Below are 27,212 nucleotides of genomic sequence, written 5' to 3'. Positions count from 1 at the left end.
TTTATATTAGTTTTTACTTTAATTGTCTATTTAAGGGTAGGTCTAAAACAGCAAATACGCAAATAAGGCAATACGCAAACTCGGACATGCCCTGCGCACGCTTAAAACTTCAGGTTGACAAAACCTCTGCTTTGAAACATGCACAGGACGTCCACAATGTACAGTACATGTACATGCACGTACGTTGTACATATCGTATGTCAGTCAGCCCGTGCACAGCGCACTTGTTGCTTAGGTCATATCCTGTCCACAGTGACCGTTTTAGCGGATTTCCGGCTAACTTTGACAGATTTTATGTTCATGCATAGTCAGGGACGTATTATTGATAAAAAAATCATAATGCGGAAAAGCCCTATCTTCTGTTGCAAACAGACATAGATCTCTACTTATATGTCTATGGGTCCAACAGATAATCAATATTGGGAACAGCTCTGTGGTTGTTCACAACCACAATTTCTAGTTTTTTAGCTGTTCCCAATTTCAATTGGGAACAGCTCTTGTTTTCGTTAAAGTTTTTGTTTTCCTTTTTTTTAGCTGTTCCCAATTTCAATTGGGAACAGCTATTGTTTTCGTTAAAGTTTTTTTTTTTCCTTTTTAGCTGTTTCGGTGTACACACCGAAACAGCTCTTGTTTTCGTTAAGATTTTTTTTTTCTTTTTTTTTCTCCTTTTTCAGCCTTTTTTTCCATAGGTTTAACACACGCTTATTCTACCAGTCCACTTTGGCACTTTTTTAAATCCGATTGATTTCAGACTTGGTACATACTTAGACCACCACCCACAGATGGTCCTAGAAGAAATTTGTGATCATGACGTCATCAGGTGTCAGGTTACGTGACATTAAAGATGCATTTTTCCCCATATGTTTTGTACACATTTTGAAACACTCCAGTTTGGCGTCTTCGAAAATCCGATCAACTTTAAACTTAATTCGTATTTAGACCACTACCCACAAATAATCCTAGACGAAATTCGTGATCGTGACGTTATCAGGTGTCAGGTTACGTCACATCAAAGATACATTTTTCCCCATAGGGTTTGTACACGTTTTAAAATGCTCGATTTTCGGCACTTTCGTAAATCAGATTGACGTTACACTTGGTACACACTTAGATCATCACCCACAGATGGTCCTTGAAGAAATTCGTGATTGTGACGTCATCAGGTGTCACGTCACTTCACATTAAAGATGCACATTTTCCCCACTGGTTTTGTACACGTTTTAAAACGCTCCACTTTGGCACTTTCGTAAATTCGATCAACTTTATACTTTGTACACTCTTAGACCACTACTCATAGATGGTCCTAGAAGAAAGTCGTCATCGTGACGTCATCAGGTTTCAGGTTACGTCACATTAAAGATGCATTTTACACGTTTAAAACACTCTACTTTGGCACTTTCGTAAATGCGATCCACGTTAGACTTGGAACACACTTAGACTACCACCCACAGATGGTCCTAGAAGAAAGTCGTACATGTATATGCATAGACACTGGAAGTGCAACTCATTTCAATTAATATTTATTTTCCTCTGACTTCCACAGAAAAAAATACAAACAAATGTATATAAATATATATTAACAAATAAAACAATATTCCAATGTTGGATGTACACAGCTTTTGTTGAACAAATATCTGAACATTAACTTATACCTTTTATATGAAAAGTTTTGATTAGACTAAGTTGCATTTAGAAAACATATGAATATAAGCTGCTTCTTTTCCCAAATGTTTCCCTCAAAGGAAATGTACTGTTTAGTTTACAAATTAACATCCATATTCAAAGCTGTCATACAACAGTATCTGTATGATGATCAATGAACACACCACAGATATGGCACTTTGCAGTGTAACTGACATATTCTACGAAAAATGTGGACATTGGAAGCCTCACAGTGTTAAACTCTACAAGTGTGAAATGATTTTCAACACATACACTGGACTAAATGTAAGGATGTACTCCAAATTGGATTACAAATCAAAAGCGTTTAACATCATGCTGATAAATGAGGTGGCTGACAGAAATTAGGCCTGTTGAACAATTGATAAAAGCCTTTACCATCACATGTTTATACAAGAGTTTGATGACAAGACAAAGGCTTGGACAACAAATATACAGTCTTGACATCACAGAACTCGTCCTTGGATGACAAGTCATCCTGGTCATCAGAAGCATTTGAGTATTTGACATTTGAGTAATGTAAGAGGTGACATAGAGAAGTTTGGCTTGGATGACAAGTGATTAGTAGCCTTTGACATCACGGTGATGAACGAGGTGACTTGCAGAACTTGGTGATGTATGGCGGGTAATAACAGCCTTTGACATCACTTTGACATCATAGTGATGCACAAGTTAACTCACAGAACTCAGCCTTGAATGGCGGGTGATGCAAGTGATGGCTCACAGTATTCATGATGGATGGCAGGTGATTAGCAGGATTTAAATAAATACAGTGATGCAACATGTGGCCGACAGAGCTCAAGACTAGGTTGACAGGTGATATGTAGCCTCACACATAGTGGTACAGTACAAGAGATGACTGACAGTACTTGGGCTTGGATGACAGACTGTGATTAGTAGCCTGTGACATCACAGTGATGCAAGAGGTGGCTGATTGAACTCGGGCATGGTTGACAGATGATTAGTTGTCCTTCACATCATAGTAATGCTATAAATGGGCTGAAGAACAAAACAAATTGAACTAAATGTGTATATTTAACTAGTTGAATGTAAACCTGTAAGATATTAAGTTCCTCCTCATATATGACTAAGACCTGGGTGATCTGAACTGGCAATTTACACAACAGTCATTTATGATAAAAGATTTGTTTTTGAAACTGCACTCTGTGGCACATGCGGACAATACAAGCCAAAGGGACCATATGCCAACTGTGTTTGACGGCCACTGTAGAAATCTTGTATCAGGTGGAATGCTGAACACACGAGGATATAATGCTCACGCACACCCTATAATGTGGCCTGATCTGAACATGCAGTAAATACATCATCGATGATTTCAGCACATACCAGTGTCAAGAACAAGACCTGCTGGAAATCGGCCATTGAGTGCATGCTCGATGACACTTCTTTCATAAAATATTATGTGGATAATAGTGCGATAAAGTAGTTGGTATTTGCTTTCAGTAAGCACCTGGTTGCTGTTAAAGGCTCTCCCTTCTGATCAGGTCATTATCAACAACCATGCTCCAACTACTTTCAACCATATTACATGTATTTAGAATTGCCTTATCACACTTGCACCAATTTGAAACAGGTCAATGGAGAACATCAGTTGCTGCAAGTTGCATGGCTGTTTACTACACGGTCAATAAAAATATATAGATGTAGAATGATTTAATACACAGCTACAGCTAATTGTATCTTACCTTTAAAAACATAACTGTGCAAATATTTCCAATGGTCAGTTTCCAACAAGAGGGTTGTCTTCTCTTCAATGACGTTTACACCACACATGCACAAATTCTGCACACAGAACACATGAAACAAAAACTGCAATTAGTTTTGAAACTTCATATTTTCCACACAAATTTATTGTCAGTAAAATTAAAAATTAAGTGAACAAACATACCAGTTGATTCTTCTAATAGTAAGGACTCTGTTTACAAAGAGTGACAAAGACAGAGCTGCACAAGTTTATAGCAAGGTCCTTCGCACTATACAAATTACCTTGTTATACATATGTAACAGGCACCTGTTATTAACACTAATGAAAATAAACAGGAATACAAAGAACAACAAAGATTGGGACCTAAAGTTTTGTTTGTTATAAGCACAGTTATAGCAAGTAATCATCACCATCCACTGATGAACAGAAAGACTGGTGAAATGCCTTACTCCGCTGTGAATGTGACAACGATGCTCCATAGATATAGTGAGTAATCGTCAACATGCACCGGTGAACAGAAGGACTGGTCAAATGCCACACTCAGCTGTGAATGTGACAACGATGCTACACAGTTATAGTGAGTAATCGTCAACAACCACCGATGAACAGAAGGACTGCTGAAATGCCACACTCAGTTGTGAATGTGACAAAGATGCTCCAAAGTTATAGTGAGTAATCATCATCATCCATCGATGAACAGAAGGACTGGTGAAATGCCACACTCAGCATGCTCAGTTGTGAATATGACAAAGATGCACCACAGTTATATGAGTAATCATCATCATCCACTGATGAGCAGAAGGACTGGTGAAATGCCACACTCGGCTGTGAATGTGACAAAGATGCTCCACAGTTATAGTGAGTAATCATCATCATCCATCGATGAACAGAAGGACTGGTGAAATGCCACACTCAGTTGTGAATGCGACAAAGATGCACCACAGTTATATGAGTAATCATCATCATCCATCGATGAACAGAAGGACTGCTGAAATGCCACACTCAGCTGTGAATGTGACAACGATGCTCCACAGTTATAGTGAGTAATCGTCAACAACCACCGATGAACAGAAGGACTGCTGAAATGCCACACTCAGTTGTGAATGTGACAAAGATGCTCCACAGTTATAGTGAGTAATCATCATCATCCACCGATGAACAGAAGGACTGGTGAAATGCCACACTCAGCTGTGAATGTGACAACGATGCTCCACAGTTATAGTGAGTAATCGTCAACAACCACCGATGAACAGAAGGACTGCTGAAATGCCACACTCAGTTGTGAATGTGACAAAGATGCTCCACAGTTATAGTGAGTAATCATCATCATCCATCGATGAACAGAAGGACTGGTGAAATGCCACACTCGGCTGTGAATGTGACAAAGATGCTCCACAGTTATAGTGAGTAATCGTCAACAACCACCGATGAACAGAAGGACTGCTGAAATGCCACACTCAGTTGTGAATGTGACAAAGATGCTCCACAGTTATAGTGAGTAACCATCATCATCCATCGATGAACAGAAGGACTGGTGAAATGCCACACTCGGCTGTGAATGTGACAAAGATGCTCCACAGTTATAGTGAGTAATTGTCAACAACCACCGATGAACAGAAGGACTGGTGAAATGCCACACTCGGCTGTGAATGTGACAACGATGCTCCACAGTTATATGAGTAATCATCATCCATCGATGAACAGAAGGACTGGTGAAATGCCACACTCAGTTGTGAATGTGACAAAGATGCTCCACAGTTATAGTGAGTAATCATCATCATCCACTGATGAGCAGAAGGACTGGTGAAATGCCACACTCGGCTGTGAATGTGACAAAGATGCTCCACAGTTATAGTGAGTAATCATCATCATCCATCGATGAACAGAAGGACTGCTGAAATGCCACACTCAGTTGTGAATGTGACAAAGATGCTCCACAGTTATAGTGAGTAATCATCATCATCCATCGATGAACAGAAGGACTGGTGAAATGCCACACTTGGCTGTGAATGTGACAACGATGCTCCATAATTATAGTGAGTAATCATCATCACCCACTTACACAAATGTAAGAGCAGACGGACTCCGTGGTGAAATGCCACACTCGGCTGTGAATGTGACAAAGATGCTCCACAGTTATAGTGAGTAATCATCATCATCCACTGATGAGCAGAAGGACTGGTGAAATGCCACACTCGGCTGTGAATGTGACAACGATGCTCCACAGTCATAGTGAGTAATCCTCATCATCAAATGATGAGCAGATGGACTCCGTGAGATGTCACACTCAGCTATGAATGTAACAACAATGCTCCACAGTTAAAGCGAGTAATCATCTTCATCCACCGATGAACCAACTCACTAGTCACACTCCGCTATGAATGTGACAACGATACTCAACAGACATTGTGAGTGATGGTCATCATCTACTGATGAGCAGACAGACTGGTTTACACGACTATTGATCCGGCTGCTTTACACAACTATTGATCCGGCTGCTTTACACGACTATTGATCCGTCTGGTTTACACGACTATTGATCCGTCTTGTTTACACGACTATTGATCCGTCTGCTTTACAAGACTATTGATCCGTCTGGTTTACACGAGTATTGATCTGTCTGCTATACACGACTATTGATCCTTCTGGTTTACACGACTATTTATCTGTCTGCTTTACACGACTATTGATCCGTCTGGTTTACACGACTATTGATCTGTCTGGTTTACACGACTATTTATCTGGCTGCTTTACACGACTATTGATCCTTCTGGTTTACACGACTATTGATCCATCTGGTTTACACGACTATTGATCCGTCTGGTTTACACAACTATTGATCCGTCTGGTTTACACGACTATTGATCCGTCTGGTTTACACGACTATTTATCTGGCTGCTTTACACGACTATTGATCCGTCTGCATTACACGACTATTGATCCTTCTGGTTTACAGGACTATTTATCCGTCTGTTTACACATCTATTGATCTGTCTGGTTTACACGACTATTGACTATTGATCACTCTGGTTTACACGACTATTTATCCATCATGTTTAGTATTGCATGTTTTATCCTTTTGTTATTATTCCCATGAAAATGCTTCATTTGTTTATATGCAAATAGTTCTTTCTCTTACAATTTCATTTCAATTCACAGCTGAAATATTTATATTCTTGTCTCCTTGTAAATTCACAATGTGCATTACTAAAAACACTCCAAATACAACTTATAACCAAAGTCACAACCGAATAATGACTGCTTCGTGGTAGCTGTAGTAAGTTGGACTAATTTGAACATCAATACAATCTATATTTCTCACATAAACATGGTCAAGTAAAGTGCCTTTTTCAGTTGTTGTATCACTAACACACTGATTATATCCATGATCATCCATCAATTTCTTGACACAAGATTCTTTTTTCATGATGTCTTCATTAAAATCGCCCATAACAATGCAATTGTTTGAAATCTGGTGTATCTCATTCAGCAACATTTCAAGCACCTTTATAAATTCCTTTAATGTATATGATGGTGGTCGGTAAACTATAACAACAACTACTGGTAATGACTCGTTTGAATTTTCATGTAACTGAAATGCAATGTATTCAAGATTGTTCATTGGCAAATTTATCCTACTGAACACTCTGTCCTTTTTGCCACAAACAGCTACACCGCCATGACACTGTTCCTTTAACATACATGCCACATGACTGGAGTTATCATAAGACATACTTCTTGGCTGATGATACCATTTATAGTTACTCATATCCATATCACACTCAAAGTTTCTGTCAGTCCATGTTTCTGTCAGACAAATGAAATCACACGACAACATTTCATCATTAGCTTTTAAATCCATTAAATGTGCCTGAAGTCCTTGAATATTATGCATAGCAATACTTGTGCTAAAACAAACATCACCCTTGATTACATTTTCATCACCTACATTAGTGCTTCCCTTTTCATCAGACTCCTCAATATACGATGCCATTTTAGTCATTGCTTCAGCTACTGCCTCATTACAATAAATGTACTTCTCATCAAACCATTCTATTACAAGACCATTCAGTGAAACAACTCTACTCAAACTAACATAAGCTTGTCCTGCTGAAAATGTACGGTTCAAACTTACAACTGCCTTTTCCAAACTCATACCCTGAACCTTGTGAGCTGTACATGCCCAAGCTAACTTTAGTGGAAACTGATGTCGGACACACTGTTTATTCAAGTTTTCTTCAACCATTTCAATACCGACAGCATCTCTATCATTAATTGAGGAAGTTTGTTTCAATTTTGATCCAATATTCTCATTGTCAAATTTTACTTTAATCAACTTAGGTGACTGTTCACGATCGTTAGCTAATATAACAATTTCATTTACAATTCCAAATACTCCATTAACAAGTCCATCAGATACATCAAGGTTCCTTGTAAGCATGACTCTAGCACCAACACCAAGCCACAGAGAATCAGGTAAATTAGTCATTGAGGATTTCTTGAGTGATTTCACTACTGATATCATTTTCCCACTTTTTGCATCTTTCTGGAAATCTTTAGCAAGGACACATACACAATCTGAACACTTAGTAAAGAGAGTCTGTGTATTGTACTCATCCACTTGTTTATTGCAAGGATAAATATGCACAGCATCGGTCCAATCTTCTCCAGTCTCACGTGAATGTAACAGTCTCTTATCATCAGCTCCTAAGCTTTCCTTTCTCTTTCTGATTCGTAACCTATTCAATACTTCAGCAAACTGTGCATCATCCTTTTGTCTCATTATCTCAGTCAGTTCTACTTTGACAAAATTATCATTCCACAAGTCAGTTGTAACATCAGTCTGGTACAAAGATTTTGCTTTAACTGGGGGTAACTGATAAAAATCACCAACGGCTAATACACTAACATTTCCAAAAGGACTATGATTCCTTGACTGTTTTATCTGTCGCAGACGACCATGGACATAGCACAAGAGTTTATGACCCACCATTGAAATTTCATCAACAATCAGAATTTGTAGTTGCCTTAATTTATGTCGCAGTGTACTGATTTTTTCCTCACTCAGTGGTTGATATGGCAATCTGACATTTGTTGTTATTGACAAAGCACTGTGAATTGTGGCACCATGTATATTATATGCAGCAACTCCTGTAGGCGCTGTAAGTAAAACTGAGATGTCGTCTGGATTTTCTACCATTCTTCCAAAAAGTCTTGTTGCCTCGTAATAAATACATTTAATCAAATGGCTTTTCCCTGTGCCTGCTCCACCAGTGACGAATACATGGAACGGTTCAGGATTTTTACCATTCACCTTGTCCAAACACCATTGTCTGACTTTGTAAAACACTTGTTTTTGTTTAGCATTGAGACACCTCAACAAATTCATTGCTTCTTGTTTGGATACATTTAATCTGTGTGGTTCAATAGTATATTTCATATCATCATCTTTTTTGGATTTCAAATCAGGAATATCCGACTCATTGTCACTCTCCTCCACTTGTGCTTGTTGCTGTCCTTCACATTCAAGTCTGTCCTTTTCGGTTTCTGGAGCTATCAATGCCCAAGCATCTTCTTGTGGACCAAACTTCTCCAACATTTCCTCAGCTTCATCTACTGCCTTAGCATTAGCTTCATACAATGACTGGCTACTTTCCACAATATTTCTCACAGATTTCAACATTCCACCAAACTTAATAATGCCATTTCTATAAAATTCCTCATATGTTTCAAACTGTTGCGGTTTTAGCTGGGCATCAACACGATATGGAAGATACAACTGCAGTATGCTCTGGTAGTACTTTTCTGGACATTTTGCTAATGAAAATCTAGGAAATCGTATAACAGCTGGATCAGTTCGACTTCGTTTCTGTATGTGGCCTAAACCATTCTTCAATTCATATACTGGTGAACGAGTTGTTTTAGCCATGTTTGTATATATCTATATATATAAGAGAGAAGTTTACTCGCCCCCGAGACGATGTTTGCTCATGAAAGGATCCGAGATCGCGGGCTCCCGCTGCCCCAAAATCGCTCCATGTCCGTGGAAAAATACGGAGGGTGTCTTCCGCCGGGTCGGACACTTGGGGTCGTCCTGATTTTCCCGTACGGACTGGCGATCCGTTTCGTCTATTTTTCGTGACTGCATTTTGCGCAGGAATTTGCCGTCGTGTGCGCTTTCACGTTGACTGCCTGGCCGCCCCCCGTGCTGGCTTTTCTGCGTGTCTGGACTGTGCGAGGTCAGCGAGGTCAGCGTAGGGGTTTCGTTTACGTGTTCTACTCGGCCCTTCTGCAAAAGCGTTCACCAAATTGTGGTTGGTGTGACCTTGGTAAAATATTTTTTCTCCATGGTGCGTGGCCACCAAGTGCCCCTATTCTTTCGTATGCTTCGCTTGCCGCCCCTGCGCCGAGTGCAACGAATACTCAGAAGGACTATACATTAAGTATGCCTTGCGCAGTCTGACCAATCGAAAGTCTACACTGCGTAGTATTTCCGGGCTATGCAAAACTGTCGATGGCAACGCGTACTGCAGCCTGCTCCACACCCTGGAAACGAGGTTGGGTCTACGGTGCTCGCTATTTGAAGCGCAAGCATGTGACGTCGCGTGGTAGAGTGCTGTTGCTTCCATAATGTGTTTACAGCTCCATGCTTCCACCACCAAGGCTGAGCGTTGTGAGTTCGCTGCCCGCCACGTATAATTCAGTGTCGCGTTATAATTTCGGGGGCCTGTTTGGGGTCAACGAAGGATCGATGCATTAATTGCTTCAAATATCGCGATCTTAAAACGAAGTCACAAAAAAATCGACGAAACCTCATTTTTCCACGGACGTGAAGCCGCGGTCTCGGATCCTTTCAGAAGCAAACATTTCTCGGAGGCCAAGTAAAACTTGCTCTTATATATAGATGGTTGAACCAACTTGAATAAAAGTTGAATCGCAGACGGTCTCGCAAATTATAAGTAGTTCAAGTTTACGTTTGTTGGAGAGTCCAATACTGAAACTTAATTATGACCTTCCTCCATGATTCAGACCGTTTGTAATTTTTTGGTAACACTCAACATTTTCATTTTAAATGACACCTTCACGTTTTATTGCATTATGATTTATTGTCAAACTGTACAACTAGCCTTCGCCTGTGTACTACAGTAACCTTTTCACTACGTTTTCCAAATGCGACTGCCTCACAAAAACCCAATTTAACAGACCAACGGCAACATTTACAGACAGTTGCCATGGTACATAATTATCATGTGCGTAAATCGACGGGGGACAGGGGGACCCCCCCCCCCCCCCCCCCACACACACACACCCACACACACACATTTTGAGGGGGGACATTGTTTGGTCTCCCCCCCCCCACACACTTTTTCTTCCCCGAATAAAAATATTGTAGCCTACAATAATGATTCTATTGCTCAGAATACATGTAGCTGATTCAATTACTCAAAACTCAAAACTTTCACACATGATCTTTTGCTCAAATTGGTTTTAGTGATCAGAAATTGCCTCAGATCACACCACCGAAATTGCTATTCTCTGCATGTCTCCCCAACTATATCCCCCATTTACATTTAACTCCCCACATTTTCATCCCCAACACTACCCCCTACCCGATCTATGATCGGGTAAACCAGCTTGTAACTCTATAATCTGAGCAAAATGTTGCCAAGCACATTGTTTCAAATTCATCAGTATTTGGTCTTGCTAGGTACCTATCAACTCTACTGGTCATCCAAATATTATCATCTTCATCACATGTACTTTGAATAACACTCAGAGGCTTACTCATTCTAATTGGATTTTCACCGACAGGTATGAATTCCACTTTCCTTGATCCTTCTTTCAATCTCAGATTACAGACACGATAAACTGCTTCTTGTGCCGATACTTCACGATTATGCAAATACACACAGCCAATTTCCCGCATGCTCTGTCTTGCATCCAGATTTCCTTTCTGAGCCTCTGCCTGAGCATGTGACAACAACATACCCATTTCACGTTCGGCCTTGGACATATACGATACCACATAAGCAACACAAGCATAAGCATCACAAATGTACTGAATATCCATGTTTGCATTCCAACATCTTATCAAATCTGGATTGTACAAATTAACCCACACATCTTGTGGCTGTCTCTTATGAACTAAACTGGCTTTGCAACTTAATACATCATTAGCTTTTTCAAAATCACTTTGTGTCAGCTTTATACTTGCAAATAATTCATTGGTTGTCATGTGTTCATTCTCAGTTTTTTGTATTGCAGTCCATATTGATTGCAGTAATTCCTTAGCCTTATTTTTTTCACTACTTTCACCATTAGTTTGATCCTCATCGTCTGTTGGCATGAGCTCTGTTGGCATGGGCTCTGTAATGAATGTTCGTTCAGATGGAGGTCTTGGAAAATTAAACCTACACTCAGTACCCTTCTTTTTACATGACTTGGAATGCTTTCTGCTGTGCAACTGTACATGACTAATTATTTCATGTAACACTTCATCCTTGTCCTGTGATGGTAATTTACAACTTATATATTTGTCAACAAACTGTACAACCTCTCTTTTACTGTCATCTCCCAACTTTGGTGCATTTTCAATCCAGAAAAGACAATGTGTATGTGGCGATCCTCTTTGTTGAAATTCTACTCTGTAAAAATAATCTATGACTTTTCCTATCGGTTCAGCTCTGGACAGTATAACATCTCTCAGAAACGTATGGAATCGCTGATCAAACATTCTCGCAGCAGTTACAGGATTACTTCGCAATATGGTACATTTCTCATTCCAGTCCAAATCTTCTACATCTCTAGAATCACCTTGCTGTCTTAAAATTGTATTGATTACCTCAGGCCACCGCATATCTGCTGCAGAAAATGAACAAAACCATGTTGGTATTCCTAACTGTCTGATCATAGCCAAAACATCTTTCTGTGCTGCTTGCCAATATGGGGGTGTACCACGAATAGGCTTGAGAAATTTGTATCCACTATCTGACTTCAACATATCTTGTAATTGGTCCCTGTCATTGATCATGGAGGCATTCACACTGTCACCATTATACTTTTTATCAGATCCTTTTCGCAGTGCAATAGAAACACTAGACGTAACTCTCTGAATCTCTGACAAATACTGAGCATAAAAGATATATTGAGTACACATTGCAAATCTATTATCAACATTCATCAATCGGTTATGGAAATATCGGCAAAGTGTCAATTTCACTTCACGATCATCATCAAAAATAGGTTGACCTGATGGAAATAATGCTGGAAAGCATTTGGCTTCATTACCCTTTTCCATTAACACTCTAATTGGACTATTGCCTTCACAAGGAGCCACACACAGCACTTCGTCAAAATACTGATCAAGTATTTCCTGTCCTACGTTAGTTGGCTGAAGACAAGTGTCTAATGCAATGCCTCGTAAACGATCGTCATCAGTTTCTTCATCACTGTTATCACTTTCATTATTTGCTTCTTCTTTCATATCATGTACAGACTGATCAATTTTATTATCATCTTCACACAATGGATTGTCCCAATCAGCATTTATTTCAATGTCACTGAACCATATATTATTAAGTTGAAGATATCGTAACGCATTCTCCACATTTTCTTTACTCACAAACTGATATTGATAATATCCTTTATAAGTCAATTTCCTCTTCAACTTGACTCGGATCATCTGATCATCATTTTGAGGCCTTGGCAATGCTTTCACTGTGTCTGTTATATTTGATGGTACACATACAACTGGACCTCGTACACCATGTTGTCCTCCTTTAGGCAATGCAATCATTTTCATGAACGGTACATTTATTGCAATGAGATGCTCTTCTAACGTATTCAAACATGCTAATTCCTCAGGAATGTCCATCAGCTTTAAATTATTCACATTAGCTTCAGCAGGGACTTTATTAACAAGTAATTTTCTGTGACAGGTATAACATATCCATAAACACGATCTGCTTGATTCTGCAATCATACACTTGGATTCACAATGATCACTACAAGTATGAAGATATTTGTCACTAATAGATGACTGATCTCTGTATTTGTACAGGTTACACTGTATAACTTGCTTTTGAAACAGCAGTTTATGACAGCAAGCACACACATACTCAGGTCCTTTAGCTATGCTTTCTTTGAATTTCTTTGTAACATAACAAATGTTACGTCTTTTCTCTTTGTTAATCGCAGCACGTTTGTAATTCATCTTTGCCATACTTTTACGATATTCATTATTTTTTTCATACTTCCTTTTTCCATACCTTATTAACTTTGCCCTGTAAGATGTCACACATCGGTATTTCTTTTTGATACTTGCAATGAGCTTTCTTCTATATGAAACATTGCCATGATATTTACATTTAGCTCGATTAATTTTCATCTGTCTATAAGCAAGATCTTTATGGTACTGCGCTTTACACTTGCTTTTTTCATAATTTATTAGCTTTTCTCTATATCCTGCATCATCACGGTACTTTCTTTTCCCCTCAGTGATTAACTTTTCTCTGTACTCAGGATTCTGGTTATACTTTGTTTTACCCTTATTGATTTTGTTTTCTCTGTATTCAGGATTATTGTAATACTTTGTTTTCCCCTTAGTGATCAGCTTCTCTCTATACTCAGGATTCTGACTATACTTTCTTTTCCCCTTAGTGATTAGCCGCTCTCTATATTCAGGATTATCATGGTAATTTCTTTTCCCACTGTTTCTTTTCTTTTCTTTGTATTCTTGATTGTGACAATATTTCTCTTTTTTATGCTTCAGAATACCTTTTTTATGCGTTTCATTGTTATAGTTTCTCTTTTGAGCCTTTAATCGCTCTGTTTTAAAGTCCATGTCACTACTGTACTTTATTTTTAGCAATTCCTTCTTCTTGTCTGCATTCTTTTGGTAGTTCTTCTGGTTTTTCATCTTTTTACTTTGCTTTTGCTCTAAAATCCTATTCTTTTCACGCACCTTGTCTGCATACCTTTCCTTAGCTTTCTCTCTTTTCTTTCTTTGTTGTAATTTTGTATTTGATCGCTTACGCCTTTTACACTTCGAATTCTTTTCCGACTTACTGGAGGTACCATTTTTCACACATTCTGCTCCTTTATGACTTGTTACTTTCTGTTGTCCATTATCACATTGCCTTCTTGATTGAGTTGATGCATGAACTGACAACACAACATCATAGTGAATTCTACGCCTATGGTACAAGTATATTGCCTCATCTAATGTTGCAGCCTCTCTCTCAAAGGTGCTTGCAGAGAAAACATACCACTTATTTACATCTTCAAATGTATATATGTCTGTATGCAGCAAGTGTGCCATCGCCATGATTTCAACCTCTGTAGCCCACACTCCAGAGTCAAACATTCGTTGCCTTGTGATATAATCTTCCACATTAACAAATCCTTGTCGCAGAAAACCATTGAATTTATCTCCATTTTTTAACAAGTGATTGACAGTAGCCATTCTTAACTGCAAATGATTATCCTCAGATCCTGACACAGCAAATGATATAGCCCTGAAAAAGCAGTTCCCATCTCCTTTAATTTTCTTCACTGAATCAGGTCGTCCTATCTCTTCACATGTATCTGAAACCTCATTACAGTCCAGAGATACGTGGCCTATTCTATGTTCACTACATACTGCCTGCTTCCTATTATAAGTCAGGGGAACAAATTTAAACCTTTGCATCTGGACCACTTCCATAATTTCAACATCACTGTTGTCATTGACTTTATTACTGCGACTCATTTCACTGCAACTATGTTTGTTGCCTTCCTTCAAATTATTTGGTAGATCCGTACATGTCCTTGACAAACCTCTACCAGAACCAACAACATCTACTATAGACCCAGAGTTTCCTTCATCCACTTTTGCTTTATTGCAATCACTCCTTGCCAGTACTGAACCATTATTGTCTTCCGTACATATACTTGCATCAGCATCGTGTCTTTCCTCATCATCTAACCACACAGATACACCTGTAACTTCAAACTGCTCATTATCAGACAAGCACATAGACTTTGCCAAATCACTACAATACCTGTGTACATCTTGCCAAGTAGCAACACGTTTCAACAGACTTGTTCCTTCACTGACTTGGCAACCTTGCTGGTTTCTAGAGTGAGAATCAAAGATATAATACATGCCATCTTGAGTAATTACAACAAATGTATTTCCATGGAAACATATGAAACTTGCATAGTGTTGTTGAAGACTCTGTTCTAATGTACGATTCAGCGGCATCATATGAAATTCTGGCAAATTACACTCTTCTCCTAATGTACCACATACAGGATCATGAAACCTCATACTGAAATGATGATTGAGCAAATCCAATTCATTTGGCAGTTCATTTATCAACAAGTATTGAGTATTCACTGTAGAACTTCTGGATAAATGTCTGTATAACTCATTTCCAGTATTTAGTGTAGTATCAATATCACTACAAGACCAGTCTTTCAACTCTTTGACTTTACTGTATAAAACACAGCACAAACTGTTCGGTACACATTGTTTTCCTGAACTCCATCCAAATCTATGATCACCTTGATGAAAACTTCCCTGCACAATCATTGTGTCTGATCCAATGTAATTCTTTCCTCTACTACATTTTCTTTTACTCTCCTGATTGTGTTTGCCTCCCACAGATTTACATGTTTCATGTTGCAAAATTTTGCATTTTTTGACATTACCTTTGGCTTTGACATCATGCTCACTATCTAAAACTTCATGTGCATTTTGTACATGTACCTCCTTTTGTTTATGTTTTGTTTCACCACTTTTATTATCACTTGATAGCTGCCGTTTCCTACTAACTGGATATGCTGTTTCACGTCTTGTTTCACAATTGCATTCACCTTGCAAATTCTTTGATTGACAACTTTGTTCACCAGTTTTACTGCCCTTGTCAACACTGTCTTCAACCTTTCCATTTCTTGCACCTCTTCTACCCCTCCTTCCAACAGGTTCGGACATGCTAGTTTGATTTTCATCTGTATCATCTACTTCTGGGGGTTGGCTTTTCTTGCTCCGTAGTGAGTAACCACCTGTCTGCCTACGTACCACCACTTCTTTGGTTTCAGTCTTTAATTTCATGCAACCTGTTCTTTGTTTTCTGTTTGCATCACTTACATTTTTTCTCTGATTGTCTTTGTTGCTGTCCTTCCTGCACATTCCATTCACGGACCTCTCTCTGACCACATCATCGGTGCATGTCTCCTGAACTGTCAACTCATACATGTTATCATCTGTTGGAATACCAAGATTACATAACAGAGACTCAGAATAAGTACTCCTCCCACATTTTCTGCACAACCATGTCACAGCTTTGTTGCTCAACAGCTGTTTCATCTTTGAGAAATTCATACAATGCACATGATACCAAATGTCACAGCCATCACACTGCACGTTGTTTTCAGATGACTTAATACTCCTATCGCACAACCAGCACTGCTTGTCTTGAATTTCATTTACATTCGATCTCTTTGCAAATTTACTCTTCTTTTGTGATCTCCATGGTTTACACTGATATCTGCTGTGTTTCTGCACTATGCATTTGTCTCCCTTATCTGGCATGTTGTTCAAGACATTACTCAAACTTCTTCTAGTGTGACTTTGTAAATTCTTCTGGGCATTCTTCTGGTTTCTTCTGTCCTCCTTACTCATGCGCAATTCGATCATCTTACCATTCCTCATTCTGTGGTAGGCCTGTCTACGTTGGCTTCTTCTCATTTTCTTTCTATTTGGTTTAGAAACCTTCTTTGCCTCTTGACAGTACTCTACATAACTTTCCAATACCTGACTTCTGCTACAGCATGTTTGTCTGCTTACCTTCAAGCTTCTCAATGCTTTCTGATTACTTACTCTCTGCTTTGTCATTTTGTTGATTCTCCGCATCTTCAGTTCACTCACCCTTCTTCTCTGCACAAGATAGTCACTGCATCTAGGCTCAGTATCATCGATGTGGTATCTCAGGTTAAACTCGTATGCTCTGTGATTATACTCATATGCTCTCAGTTTCAAGTCATATTTCCTGTTTAGTTTCTGTTCATATTCTCTCTGTTTAATCTCATGTTTTCTCATGTTATCTGTGCATCTTTTCTCAAGATTAATCCAGCTGAAGGGCACGCTGGCCCCAGTACCCTCCCAGTGAGAACAAGGAACACGCTGGAACCTTTGTTCTCCGAGTACGAGCACACAGTCTGCGTGTACCAGCTGGTTTGCGCACTGCCTGTGAAACACAGGCAGGCGTCTTCCCTGAGGAGGTGCCAACCTCAGGGAAGTTGAAGGAACGTCACAGCTCGTCTTCTTCAGCGTCTTCACCATTTTCTGCAAAACAGAGAAAAGAGAGAAAAACGATAAATAACACATATTATAAATACAGAAGAGTTCCATACACGGACAACGCTTATTTTTCCCTATAGTGGCCTACAAGCCATGAACAGCAATGACATGCCCTTATCCGTCAAATTATAGTAGTGAAAAGGCATTTACTTAGCAAAAAAATACAATTCTTCAGAGCAGTCGCATAGGATTTGTGCACAGGGGGTCAAGTGTTGTTTGTGTATAGAACTCTTTCCCATGAATATAGTTATTGTGAATGGCCCTTGACTACAGCATCGGTCCTTAAGTATATCCCAACTATAAATAACATTTTCCAACTAGACGGCCACTCTCCATTGGAATGAATATAACAGCGTATTGGGAGGCAATCACCCAAAATGGCCCTCCCCCCCCAAGGAAAAACAAACAGAGAAAAGCAAATGAACACTTAAAAATTGCCAAATTCTAACAAAATGACAGGCTATGCCCCCCTTCATTATACAAAGTTTGGTCATTTACAATTGTCAAGTACTTAAGCCCCCCTCCTCAATATCTAAAGTACAATTAGGAAAGTATACAAATAATAAATGTTTACGAGTGCAATGGTGAGAATATTTCCATGAGTTGAAAGATGGAACATTTCTTCTTTCAACGAATGGAAATATTCTCTCCATTGCACGAATGAAAAACATTCATTATTTGTTTTATATAACGACATACACATCTTTGTCATTTGATTGTAGGATATAAAAACTGACTTTAAGTCACTAATGCCACCATGTTTTTAACATTAAATTAGAAAATGATTTCACTTAATACTCAGTGAGAATTTTAAACTCATAATTTCACACAGCTGACAAAACAACGTGACCATGACATATCTTGAGAATTATTCGTGTTTGTAAAAAGAGAACAGTGCAATTTTATTTTATTCGCAAACTATATACATGTACATGTATGCAGGAAATTCCCACACAAACAGCGAGCCTTATCTAACATGTCTAAGTAAATCCCTGATAACTTTGCATCAGACTGAATTATTCCATTTAAATAATTCAATAATAAAATCGACATTCTTTCCTTATTTTATATTTACATCTTATATAAACCCCAACTCTAGCATTGTCTAGGATTAAGGCTCATTACTATTATTAGTTGGCAAATACAGTCATAACATGACATAACATGTGCACTTCTATATGCCCACCCCCCCCCCCCCCCCACCTTTCATTATTTTTCAGTGATCACCAAGGTGGTATCAAACTATTGTACAACTAGACTACATGTACATGCATCATTTTTCCCACGACAAAATAATGTTAGTATTACTGAGTTAGGCATAGTGGGCATAGCAATTACGTACAGACTAGCCCCATAAATGTGGCCTATTTACTGGACTGCCTCCGAAAACATAGGCCACACATCCACATGTACAAAAACGTGTCGCACTTTGCCAAGTTTTGATTTTCACATTTAGGCTTAGTTTGTAAGTTTTTTTTGCTTTAGAAGCATACTCACCCTCTGAATAGGCTAATCAGAAAGTGCTGCCTTTTCCAGATGTCTATTTTTCGTGAAATTTCCAGATCCATTTGCACACGTTTGCGTATCAACTAGCTGGAGTTACCCAGCCCTGAGTTTTATCATTGGGTTGTCTCTAGGGCTGGAGCGTATTTTTTTCAAAAAATTTTGGAAAATGTTCAATTTTGTCCCCGTTACACACTAATTGCAACTGCAACTCACCCCAAACTTGCCTGGAATAACCATTACACAGGTCCTTGAAGTAAAAAACGATCCACGATGAAGATTCAGCCTACAATTGCAGTGAAAACAGGAGGAATGACCGCTAACTTGACAACCTTGCTGGATTGGCCAGGACTGCTATTGGTTTGTGCACTAAAAAAAAATTGTGTACAATGAATGGCGGGGGTCGATTACCATCCACGTACAGCTCGCTGGTACTACGCGTTTTTGCGGTCGGTGCATGACGTGACGCGGAAGCGTAATACCCGATGACTGTTTCATGCATTAAGAAGAGGTTCACTCGCATCACAGTGCGGTACTGGAACGGCAACCGTCGAGTTGGCCGGCTATCGTGCATTCATAGTGCAGTGTTAATGCATGAAACAGTCATCGGGTATTACGCTTCTGCGTCACGTCATGCACCGACCGCAAAAACGCGTAGTACCAGCGAGCTGTACGTGGATGGTAATCGACCGCCGCCATTCATTGTACACAATTTTTTTTTAGTGCACAAACCAATAGCAGTCCTGGCCAATCCAGCAAGGTTGTCAAGTTAGCGGTTATTCCTCCTGTTTTCACTGCAATTGTAGGCTGAATCTTCATCGTGGATCGTTTTTTACTTCAAGGACCTGTGTAATGGTTATTCCAGGCAAGTTTGGGGTGAGTTGCAGTTGCAATTAGTGTGTAATGGGGACAAAATTGAACATTTTCCAAAATTTTTTGAATATACTACTAATTACGAGAAAAATACACTCCAGCCCTAATAGACAACCCAATGATAAAACTCAGGGCTGGGTAACTCCAGCTACGTATCATTACTATGCTTTCGAGTCAACTCGTACCTTGGGCGACTCGTACCTTGGACAACTCGTACCTTGGACAACTCGTACCTTGGACATCTCGTACCTTGGATAACTCGTACCTTGGACAACTCGTACCTTCAATTAAGACGACTCGTACCATCAGAATAAAAAGTAGAGTACATGTACACTGTACGTGCGCGACTTAGTGTGTGGTTCCTTGACTCCCAAACGATACGATTCTTTTCAAGTCAAAGTTAATTTCCTTCTCACAGTACAGAACCACATTCAAGATCTAATGGCTTTGCCAGGCAGCATTAGTTTACGCATTGGGCCTGGCGGGCCGGCCTCCGAGGGCGCGAGCAGCGGTCGGTCGTGCGCGGTACCGATGCCGGTGACTCGGAAGCGGCCGGCGGTTTAACAAGTACACCCAAAGTGTCGCTCATCTATTGAAGCGTCGCTCATCTATAGAAGTGTCACTCATCTATAGAAGTGTCACTCATCTATTGAATTTTATAGTGGAGAAACTTCAGATGCGGATTTGGTGTGGTTTAATTATGCAATACAGCCTAACCACCGTAACATCCTGTTTCCAGAGCGAGCTTTATTAAACTCTATTAAAACCAACCGACAAAATTTATAAAAATCAAATTTAAACATTTAATGTGTCTAAATAAAGTAATTTCTGCGTTTTCTTGTGAAGTCTAATAACCAAAGTATACAAGAGCAGTCAGTACTTTTAAATGATTCAGTCCTTTCCTAGCTATAAGTCTGAAAGTCTAAAATGTAAAAAAAAAATTCACAGTTGGTTTATTCATCAACTGGTTTATTCGAAACATTTACAAATTGGGGGCGGGGGTTTGGCCACTTTTTTCTTCATATATATATCATCTCAATGATGGTCATTCATTGTAGAAATGATGGTAAGACGTGAATCTTGGATAAAAACATCAGTTCCATAATATTTTCACGTAGCCTAAGTCTCTAAACGTAACGGCAGACTGCATCAATGTCACCGTGCACAGACGTCCATATTGACCGGTCAGCGCGGCGTAAGAACCGTGTCACTTTGCACGGATGCCGCGTGGGCCTGTGCATGCCGCGCACACAGTGCGTGTAAGCTGCCGCGGCCGGCTTCGCGCTAAATAAATTCCTCTTTTTGGGGGCCCGGGGAAAGAGACCCCATACCAAAAAGATATTCACCTTTATTTTAATAAGCAGTCCACTTCCAATGAGTTACGGTCCACTTTATTCAGCCTCGGATCATTATCCTGATTGACGGTACGACTTGTCTTACGCGTGATGGTACGAGTCGTCTTAACTGAAGGTACGACTTGCCGAAGGTACGAGTTGTCCAAGGTACGACTCGGTATAATGACGTCGAGTTGAAGGTACGAGTTGTCCAAGGTACGAGTTGCCCAAGGTACGAGATGACCTGTTACCATTACTATCAACATGAAATTTAGCAAAAATTAGCCATCTGAAAAAAGGCAGCACTTCCTGATTAGCCTATTCAGAGGATGAGTTTGCTTCTAAAGCAAAAAAACCCTACAAACTAAGTCTAAATGTGAAATCAAAATTTGGCAAAGTGCGACACATTTTTGTACATGTGGATGTACGTGTGGCCTATGTTTACGAAGGCAGTCATGGCAGTCCAGTATAGTAAATAGGCCACATTTATGGGCATGATGGGGCTACGGGTACGCACAGACATGAAGCACTTCACGGTAATATGCGCCATTTCACACCTGATATATCGATATAATACAACCACACCTATTGTTCCCCAATTATTGTAACACACACATACAAAGAAATGTAAATAATCCCATAAAAAACACCGAAAAAATCCCCTAAACTAAACCAACAATAGTACCACGCCGTATCTCACCGTCTCCACAATAGTCTGGTACACCGTGTACAGTTTAGCATGGCCCAACACTTTCTGTAGCCAGGCTACCGGACGTTACCATGCCCATGCAATACATCCAACACCAGAGTGAACCTGGCGGCGTATTCGGCCAGCTACCACAGCCGCGCATTCAGCCGTGTCAGCCGCGTATTCATAAAGTACGGAGGCCAATAAACAACATTATTGATATGATAAATGTTTATATATTTAATGCGGATTTCATCGAGGAGTGAACCGAAAATGAAGGACGTCAGTATTATGCTTGATGGTCAGTTATTTAGGTCTCGTGGCTTCCTATAAATTGTTTTGGTTTCAGATCTAGGGCAGCTATGAGTCACGTGATACTTGTCCTGAGAAAAGTCGTACTAAAATAGCATTTTGCGGTAATTGTACATTTATTAAAACTTAAGTTAAATTTCGAGACAAAGTGTACCAAACAGTGTAGGAGATAAAGTCAAATCGCCGATGACATCTTAAAGAGTGGTGTCCCGCCTACACTCTATTATGGTTTCAGGTGTGTGGGGTGAATCTGTCACGTGACAATGGCATAACATAATGGGCTTTCACCGCCAAATTTACTCTATTTTATTATATTTAATGCGGATTTCAGGAAAACGTGTACCGAAAATGCAACATGTCCGAATTATGTTTGATGGTCAGTTATTGAGGACTAGAGGCTTCCTATAAATTGTTTTGGTTTCAGATCTAGGGCAGCTATGAATCACGTGATACTCTTCCTGAGAAAAATCGTACTAAAATAGCATTTTGCGGTTGAATTATGAACAACATTAAACTTAAACTTCGAGACAAAGTGTACCAAACATTGTAGGAGAAAAATTCAAATCGCCGGTGTCATCGTAAAGAGTGGTGTCCCGCCTACACTCTATTTTGGTTTCAGGTGTGTGGGGGTGTATCTGTCACGTGACAATGGCATAACAAAATGGGATTTAACCGCCAAATTTACTTTATTTTATATATTTAATGGGGATTTCAGGAAAAAGTGTACCGAAAATGCAACATGTCCGAATTATGTTTGATGGTCAGTTATTGAGGACTCATGGCTTCCTATAAATTATTTTGGTTTCAGATCTAGGGCAGATATGAATCACGTGATACTCGTCCTGAGAAAAATCGTACTAAAATAGCATTTTGCGGTTGTACAACATTAAACTTTATAAGTTAAACTTCGAGACAAAGTGTACCAAACAGTGGAGGAGAAAAAGTCGAATCGCCGGTGTCATCTTAAAGAGTGGTGTCCCGCCTACACTCTATTTTGGTTTCAGGTGTGTGGGGTGAATCTGTCACGTGACAATGGCATAACAAAAGGGCTTTCACCGCCAAATGTACTTTATTTTATATTAATGCGGATTTCAGGAAAAAGTGTACCGAAAATGCAACATGTCCGAATTATGTTTGATGGTCAGTTATTGAGGACTAGAGGCTTCCTATAAATTGTTTTGGTTTCAGATCTAGGGCAGCTATGAATCACGTGATACTCGTCCTGGGAAAAGTCGTACTAAAATAGCATTTTCCGGTAACGTTGTACATTTAACTTAAGTTAAACTTCGAGACAAAGTGTACCAAACAGTGTAGAAGAAAAAGTCAAATCGCCGATGACATCTTAAAGAGTGGTGTCCCGCCTACACTCTATTTTGGTTTCAGGTGTGTGGGGTGTATCTGTCACGTGACAATGGCATAACATAATGGGCTCTCGCCGCCAAATTTGCTTTATTTTATATATTTAATGCGGATTTCAGGAAAAAGTGTACCGAAAATGCAACATGTCCGAATTATGTTTGATGTTCAGTTATTGAGGACTAGAGGCTTCCTGTAAATTATTTTGGTTTCAGATCTAGGGCAGCTATGAATCACGTGATACTCGTCCTGAGAAAAAAACGTTCTAAAATAGCATTTTACGGTTGTACAACATTAAACTTAAGTTAAACTTCGAGACAAAGTGTACCAAACAGTGTAGAAGAAAAAGTCGAATCGCCGATGGCATCTTGAAGAGTGGTGGCCCGCCTACACTCTATTTTGGTTTCAGGTGTGTGGGGTGTATCTGTAACGTGACAATGGCATTATCATAATGGGCTCTCACCGCCAAATTTACTAATTATTTTATATATTTAATGCGGATTTCAGGAAAAAGTGTACCGAAAATGCAACATGTCCGAATTATTATTGATGTTCAGTTATTGAGAACTAGAGGCTTCCTAGAAATTATTTTGGTTTCAGATCTAGAGCAGCTATGAATCACGTGATTCTCGTCCTGAGAAAAAAACGTTCTAAAATAGCATTTTACGGTTGTACAACATTAAACTTAACTAGAGGTTGTAGGAACAACCACACGGTGTTGGGCCATGGATTACCGCAAACTTACCTTGCATTACGAAACCGGCTCTCTTAAGAAAGTGGCTAGTTTCACACTGTTGAAAGCCCCTGGGGAGCCCTTAAGTAAATTAAACTCCCCTCCCTGCTCCACAGTCCCAGCGAGATAATGCCTTGTGGTTAAATGAAACACCACATGTTAGCCACACTGCTTTCTGGAACTATACTTTCTGGTGAATTGCGGTTTTATGCTAGCATAACAGTAACAGATCGTTCTCAGCCATTTATTGACGGATTTCCACATTTCAACATATAAAACAAGTTAACATTTCAGGTACGTCATTATGATAATACAATTTGTTGGCCGACAGATTAAATTTAGCAACCAAATATTATGCTTGAAATCTCTCAGGCAGAGTGACCTTTGCTCCTTTTAGGAACCAATTATAGAATAAGTGCTTATAAATATCTTAATCCCCTAGGGCAGGCTCCCCAAAATGATGTGTCCCTACCCGAGTTGCCTACATAGCTGGTCGGGTTGGTCTTACTCGGAGGAGTGTTCACGTCATGCCACACACATCAACTCAATATATGCATGTTTAAATCCATGTTTGACTTTTTCAACATGCCGCCAGAGGGCGCTCTAACATTTGATGACGTCACTTTTTTTTTTTTACAGTACTGCCTATAGGCAGACACTCACATCGTTGAAAGCAAGTTCGCATCTTCTGCCAATTTCAAATAATAAGGCACTTCAGGTTTCGACCGGAAGGAAGGGTCAAGTGATTTTGCACTTAATACCAAAAATGAAGACCCTGCAATATTGTATCGATTGCCATAAAAAAAACAAAATTAAATCTGTAGCAGTTGATTTTATATTGATTTTCAAAGATTAAATCTAGAAATCTTTGATTGCTTGTAATACGATACTTGATGACGTCATTATGACGTCATTGCCAGAAAGTTCAAGAGCTATTTTAACTGTGCTATATACAGCCAAATCTTGATTATATCTATCACGGTATATTTTCTAGCAATTTTTGAAGGTTTAAAGGTCTTTTTATTGTAACTTCCGGTCTGATGACGTAATCATTTTCTTTTCGCGCACAGGTGTTGTCTGCATTATGGTCATCATGTACATTAATTTTGAAGCGATTACCGCAAACTTCGCCAAAGACATCAAGTGAAAATGCGTTTTTGACGTTTTTTAACCTGCCGCTAGAGGGCGCTCCAACACTTCATGGCTTCACCCATTATTAGGTGTTGGGCTTTAGCCCAAAACCTATTGTTTTTGCTAGGGTTTTTAGGGTTTTTTTTCTTCTATACACATTCCTTCTCCAGAACTGTGTGTCAAAATGAAAACAGATATGAACTTCAATTGTCAATACATGAATGCACAACCTACCGCAGATGTGCTTTTTTGCAATTACGTAATCATGACGTCATCACGGGTCACGTGACGTCACTTCAAAGTTTAATAATTTAATCTTTGAAATGCCATATAAAATCAACCGTGAGAGACCGGAACCTGAAATTTGCGGGAATCGACATGGTAATACATGATCTTCATTTTATTTTGTGCGCGTAAAATCACGTGACCCTTCCTTCCGGTCGAAACCGGAAGTGCCTAATAATTTTAAAGTGGAAAAAGATATGAACTTGCTTTTAACGATTTAAGTGTCTGCCTGGATTGACCTTTCAAAAAAGATAATGGGTGACGCCATGAAGTGTTGGGGCCATATGGGCCCAAAAAGTGTCTCAACTGGACTGGAACACATGGTTTGGACGGTCCCAGACAATGTTGGGAGCATGCATGGTCAAGTTTGGGCGTAACATTAACGGCTATTTATACACATGCAATAATCTACGAACATGAAGACAAGATGATCGCTCGATCAATTTCTTATGCAATGAGGAGGAATCACATGAAAACTTTAACTGGTTCACAGTCCCAAAGGTTTGTGCACAAATTGCCTGGTTTACTATTGACATACCAAAATATAACCGATTTCCCAAATTGTATGGAACATTTAGTTAATAAAGGCTGCAACATTTTCTCTTGGGCTCACGATGTAAATTAATGGATTTTGAGATGATAACATCAGGATACAACATTCGGGTCTGTACATGAGTTCATAATACAAGCCAAATCACATGACATCTATATATATTTTTCTCTCCATCAAAACTCAACCTCCTACTCAAACTGAGACTCAGATATAGGGCACACAGACTCGCACTTGGTATACTCGGACTTTGATTCAGACTTTATGACAGGGAAGTAACGAAATTGATCAAGAAAAACACAAAATATTGGTTCATAGGGTTTAAACGGGTCCTTGCAAGCCACTGCTGTATAGCTATGAACTAGAGCTCTGCCTGTGGCCTTGGATTTGAGGCTTTGATAACGCACCTTTATGAAATTCCAACGCACTTATTATGCAAATGACCATAAGAAAAGATCAACATCACAAGCTTGCCATAGGTTGCTGCACAAGCATAATGCGCCTAAAGCTGGGGTCGAGTGTTGAATTTTAGCAAAGCAAAAACAAGTTTGGCGAACGACGTGTCTGCTACAAAGAGGCTAGGATTGGGTAGCAGGGTTATACATGTAAATACATGTACATGGAGTTCAATGGCGGATGTTTAAGTACGGTGTGTATACACAGTACCTGTGATACCTGCGTCCGTTCCATTCACTGC

General features: G+C 39.4%; 1 protein-coding gene across 6 annotated transcripts; it reads right to left on the bottom strand.

Annotated features, from left to right (window-relative positions):
• Positions 1-1,498: 1,498 nt before the first annotated feature.
• Positions 1,499-22,254, bottom strand: LOC119719521. 6 transcript variants are annotated; one of them, XR_005269982.1, is made up of 5 exons: positions 22,146-22,248; positions 16,539-17,735; positions 15,448-15,522; positions 3,387-3,483; positions 1,499-2,679 (listed from the first exon to the last, which is right to left on the bottom strand). XR_005269982.1 is itself a non-coding variant. In XM_038189021.1 (5 exons), the coding sequence occupies exons 2-5, from the start codon at positions 17,730-17,732 to the stop codon at positions 2,669-2,671; spliced, it is 864 nt and encodes a 287-aa protein (XP_038044949.1). In that variant the 5' UTR covers positions 17,733-17,735; positions 22,146-22,254; the 3' UTR covers positions 1,499-2,668. The 6 variants fall into 6 exon arrangements, 5 of the variants coding, with proteins under 5 accessions (XP_038044949.1, XP_038044916.1, XP_038044921.1 ...); XM_038189021.1 differs by lacking the exon at positions 15,448-15,522 and having other exon boundaries at positions 16,539-16,654; positions 17,093-17,735; positions 22,146-22,254; XM_038188988.1 differs by lacking the exon at positions 15,448-15,522 and having other exon boundaries at positions 22,146-22,254.
• Positions 22,255-27,212: the final 4,958 nt, after the last annotated feature.

The sequence above is a fragment of the Patiria miniata genome, unplaced genomic scaffold, assembly GCF_015706575.1.
Source record: "Patiria miniata isolate m_02_andy unplaced genomic scaffold, ASM1570657v1 HiC_scaffold_13, whole genome shotgun sequence".
NCBI lineage: Eukaryota > Metazoa > Echinodermata > Asteroidea > Valvatida > Asterinidae > Patiria > Patiria miniata.
Note: the sequence above shows the minus strand (reverse complement) of the source record. Positions and strands in the feature narration are given on the sequence as shown.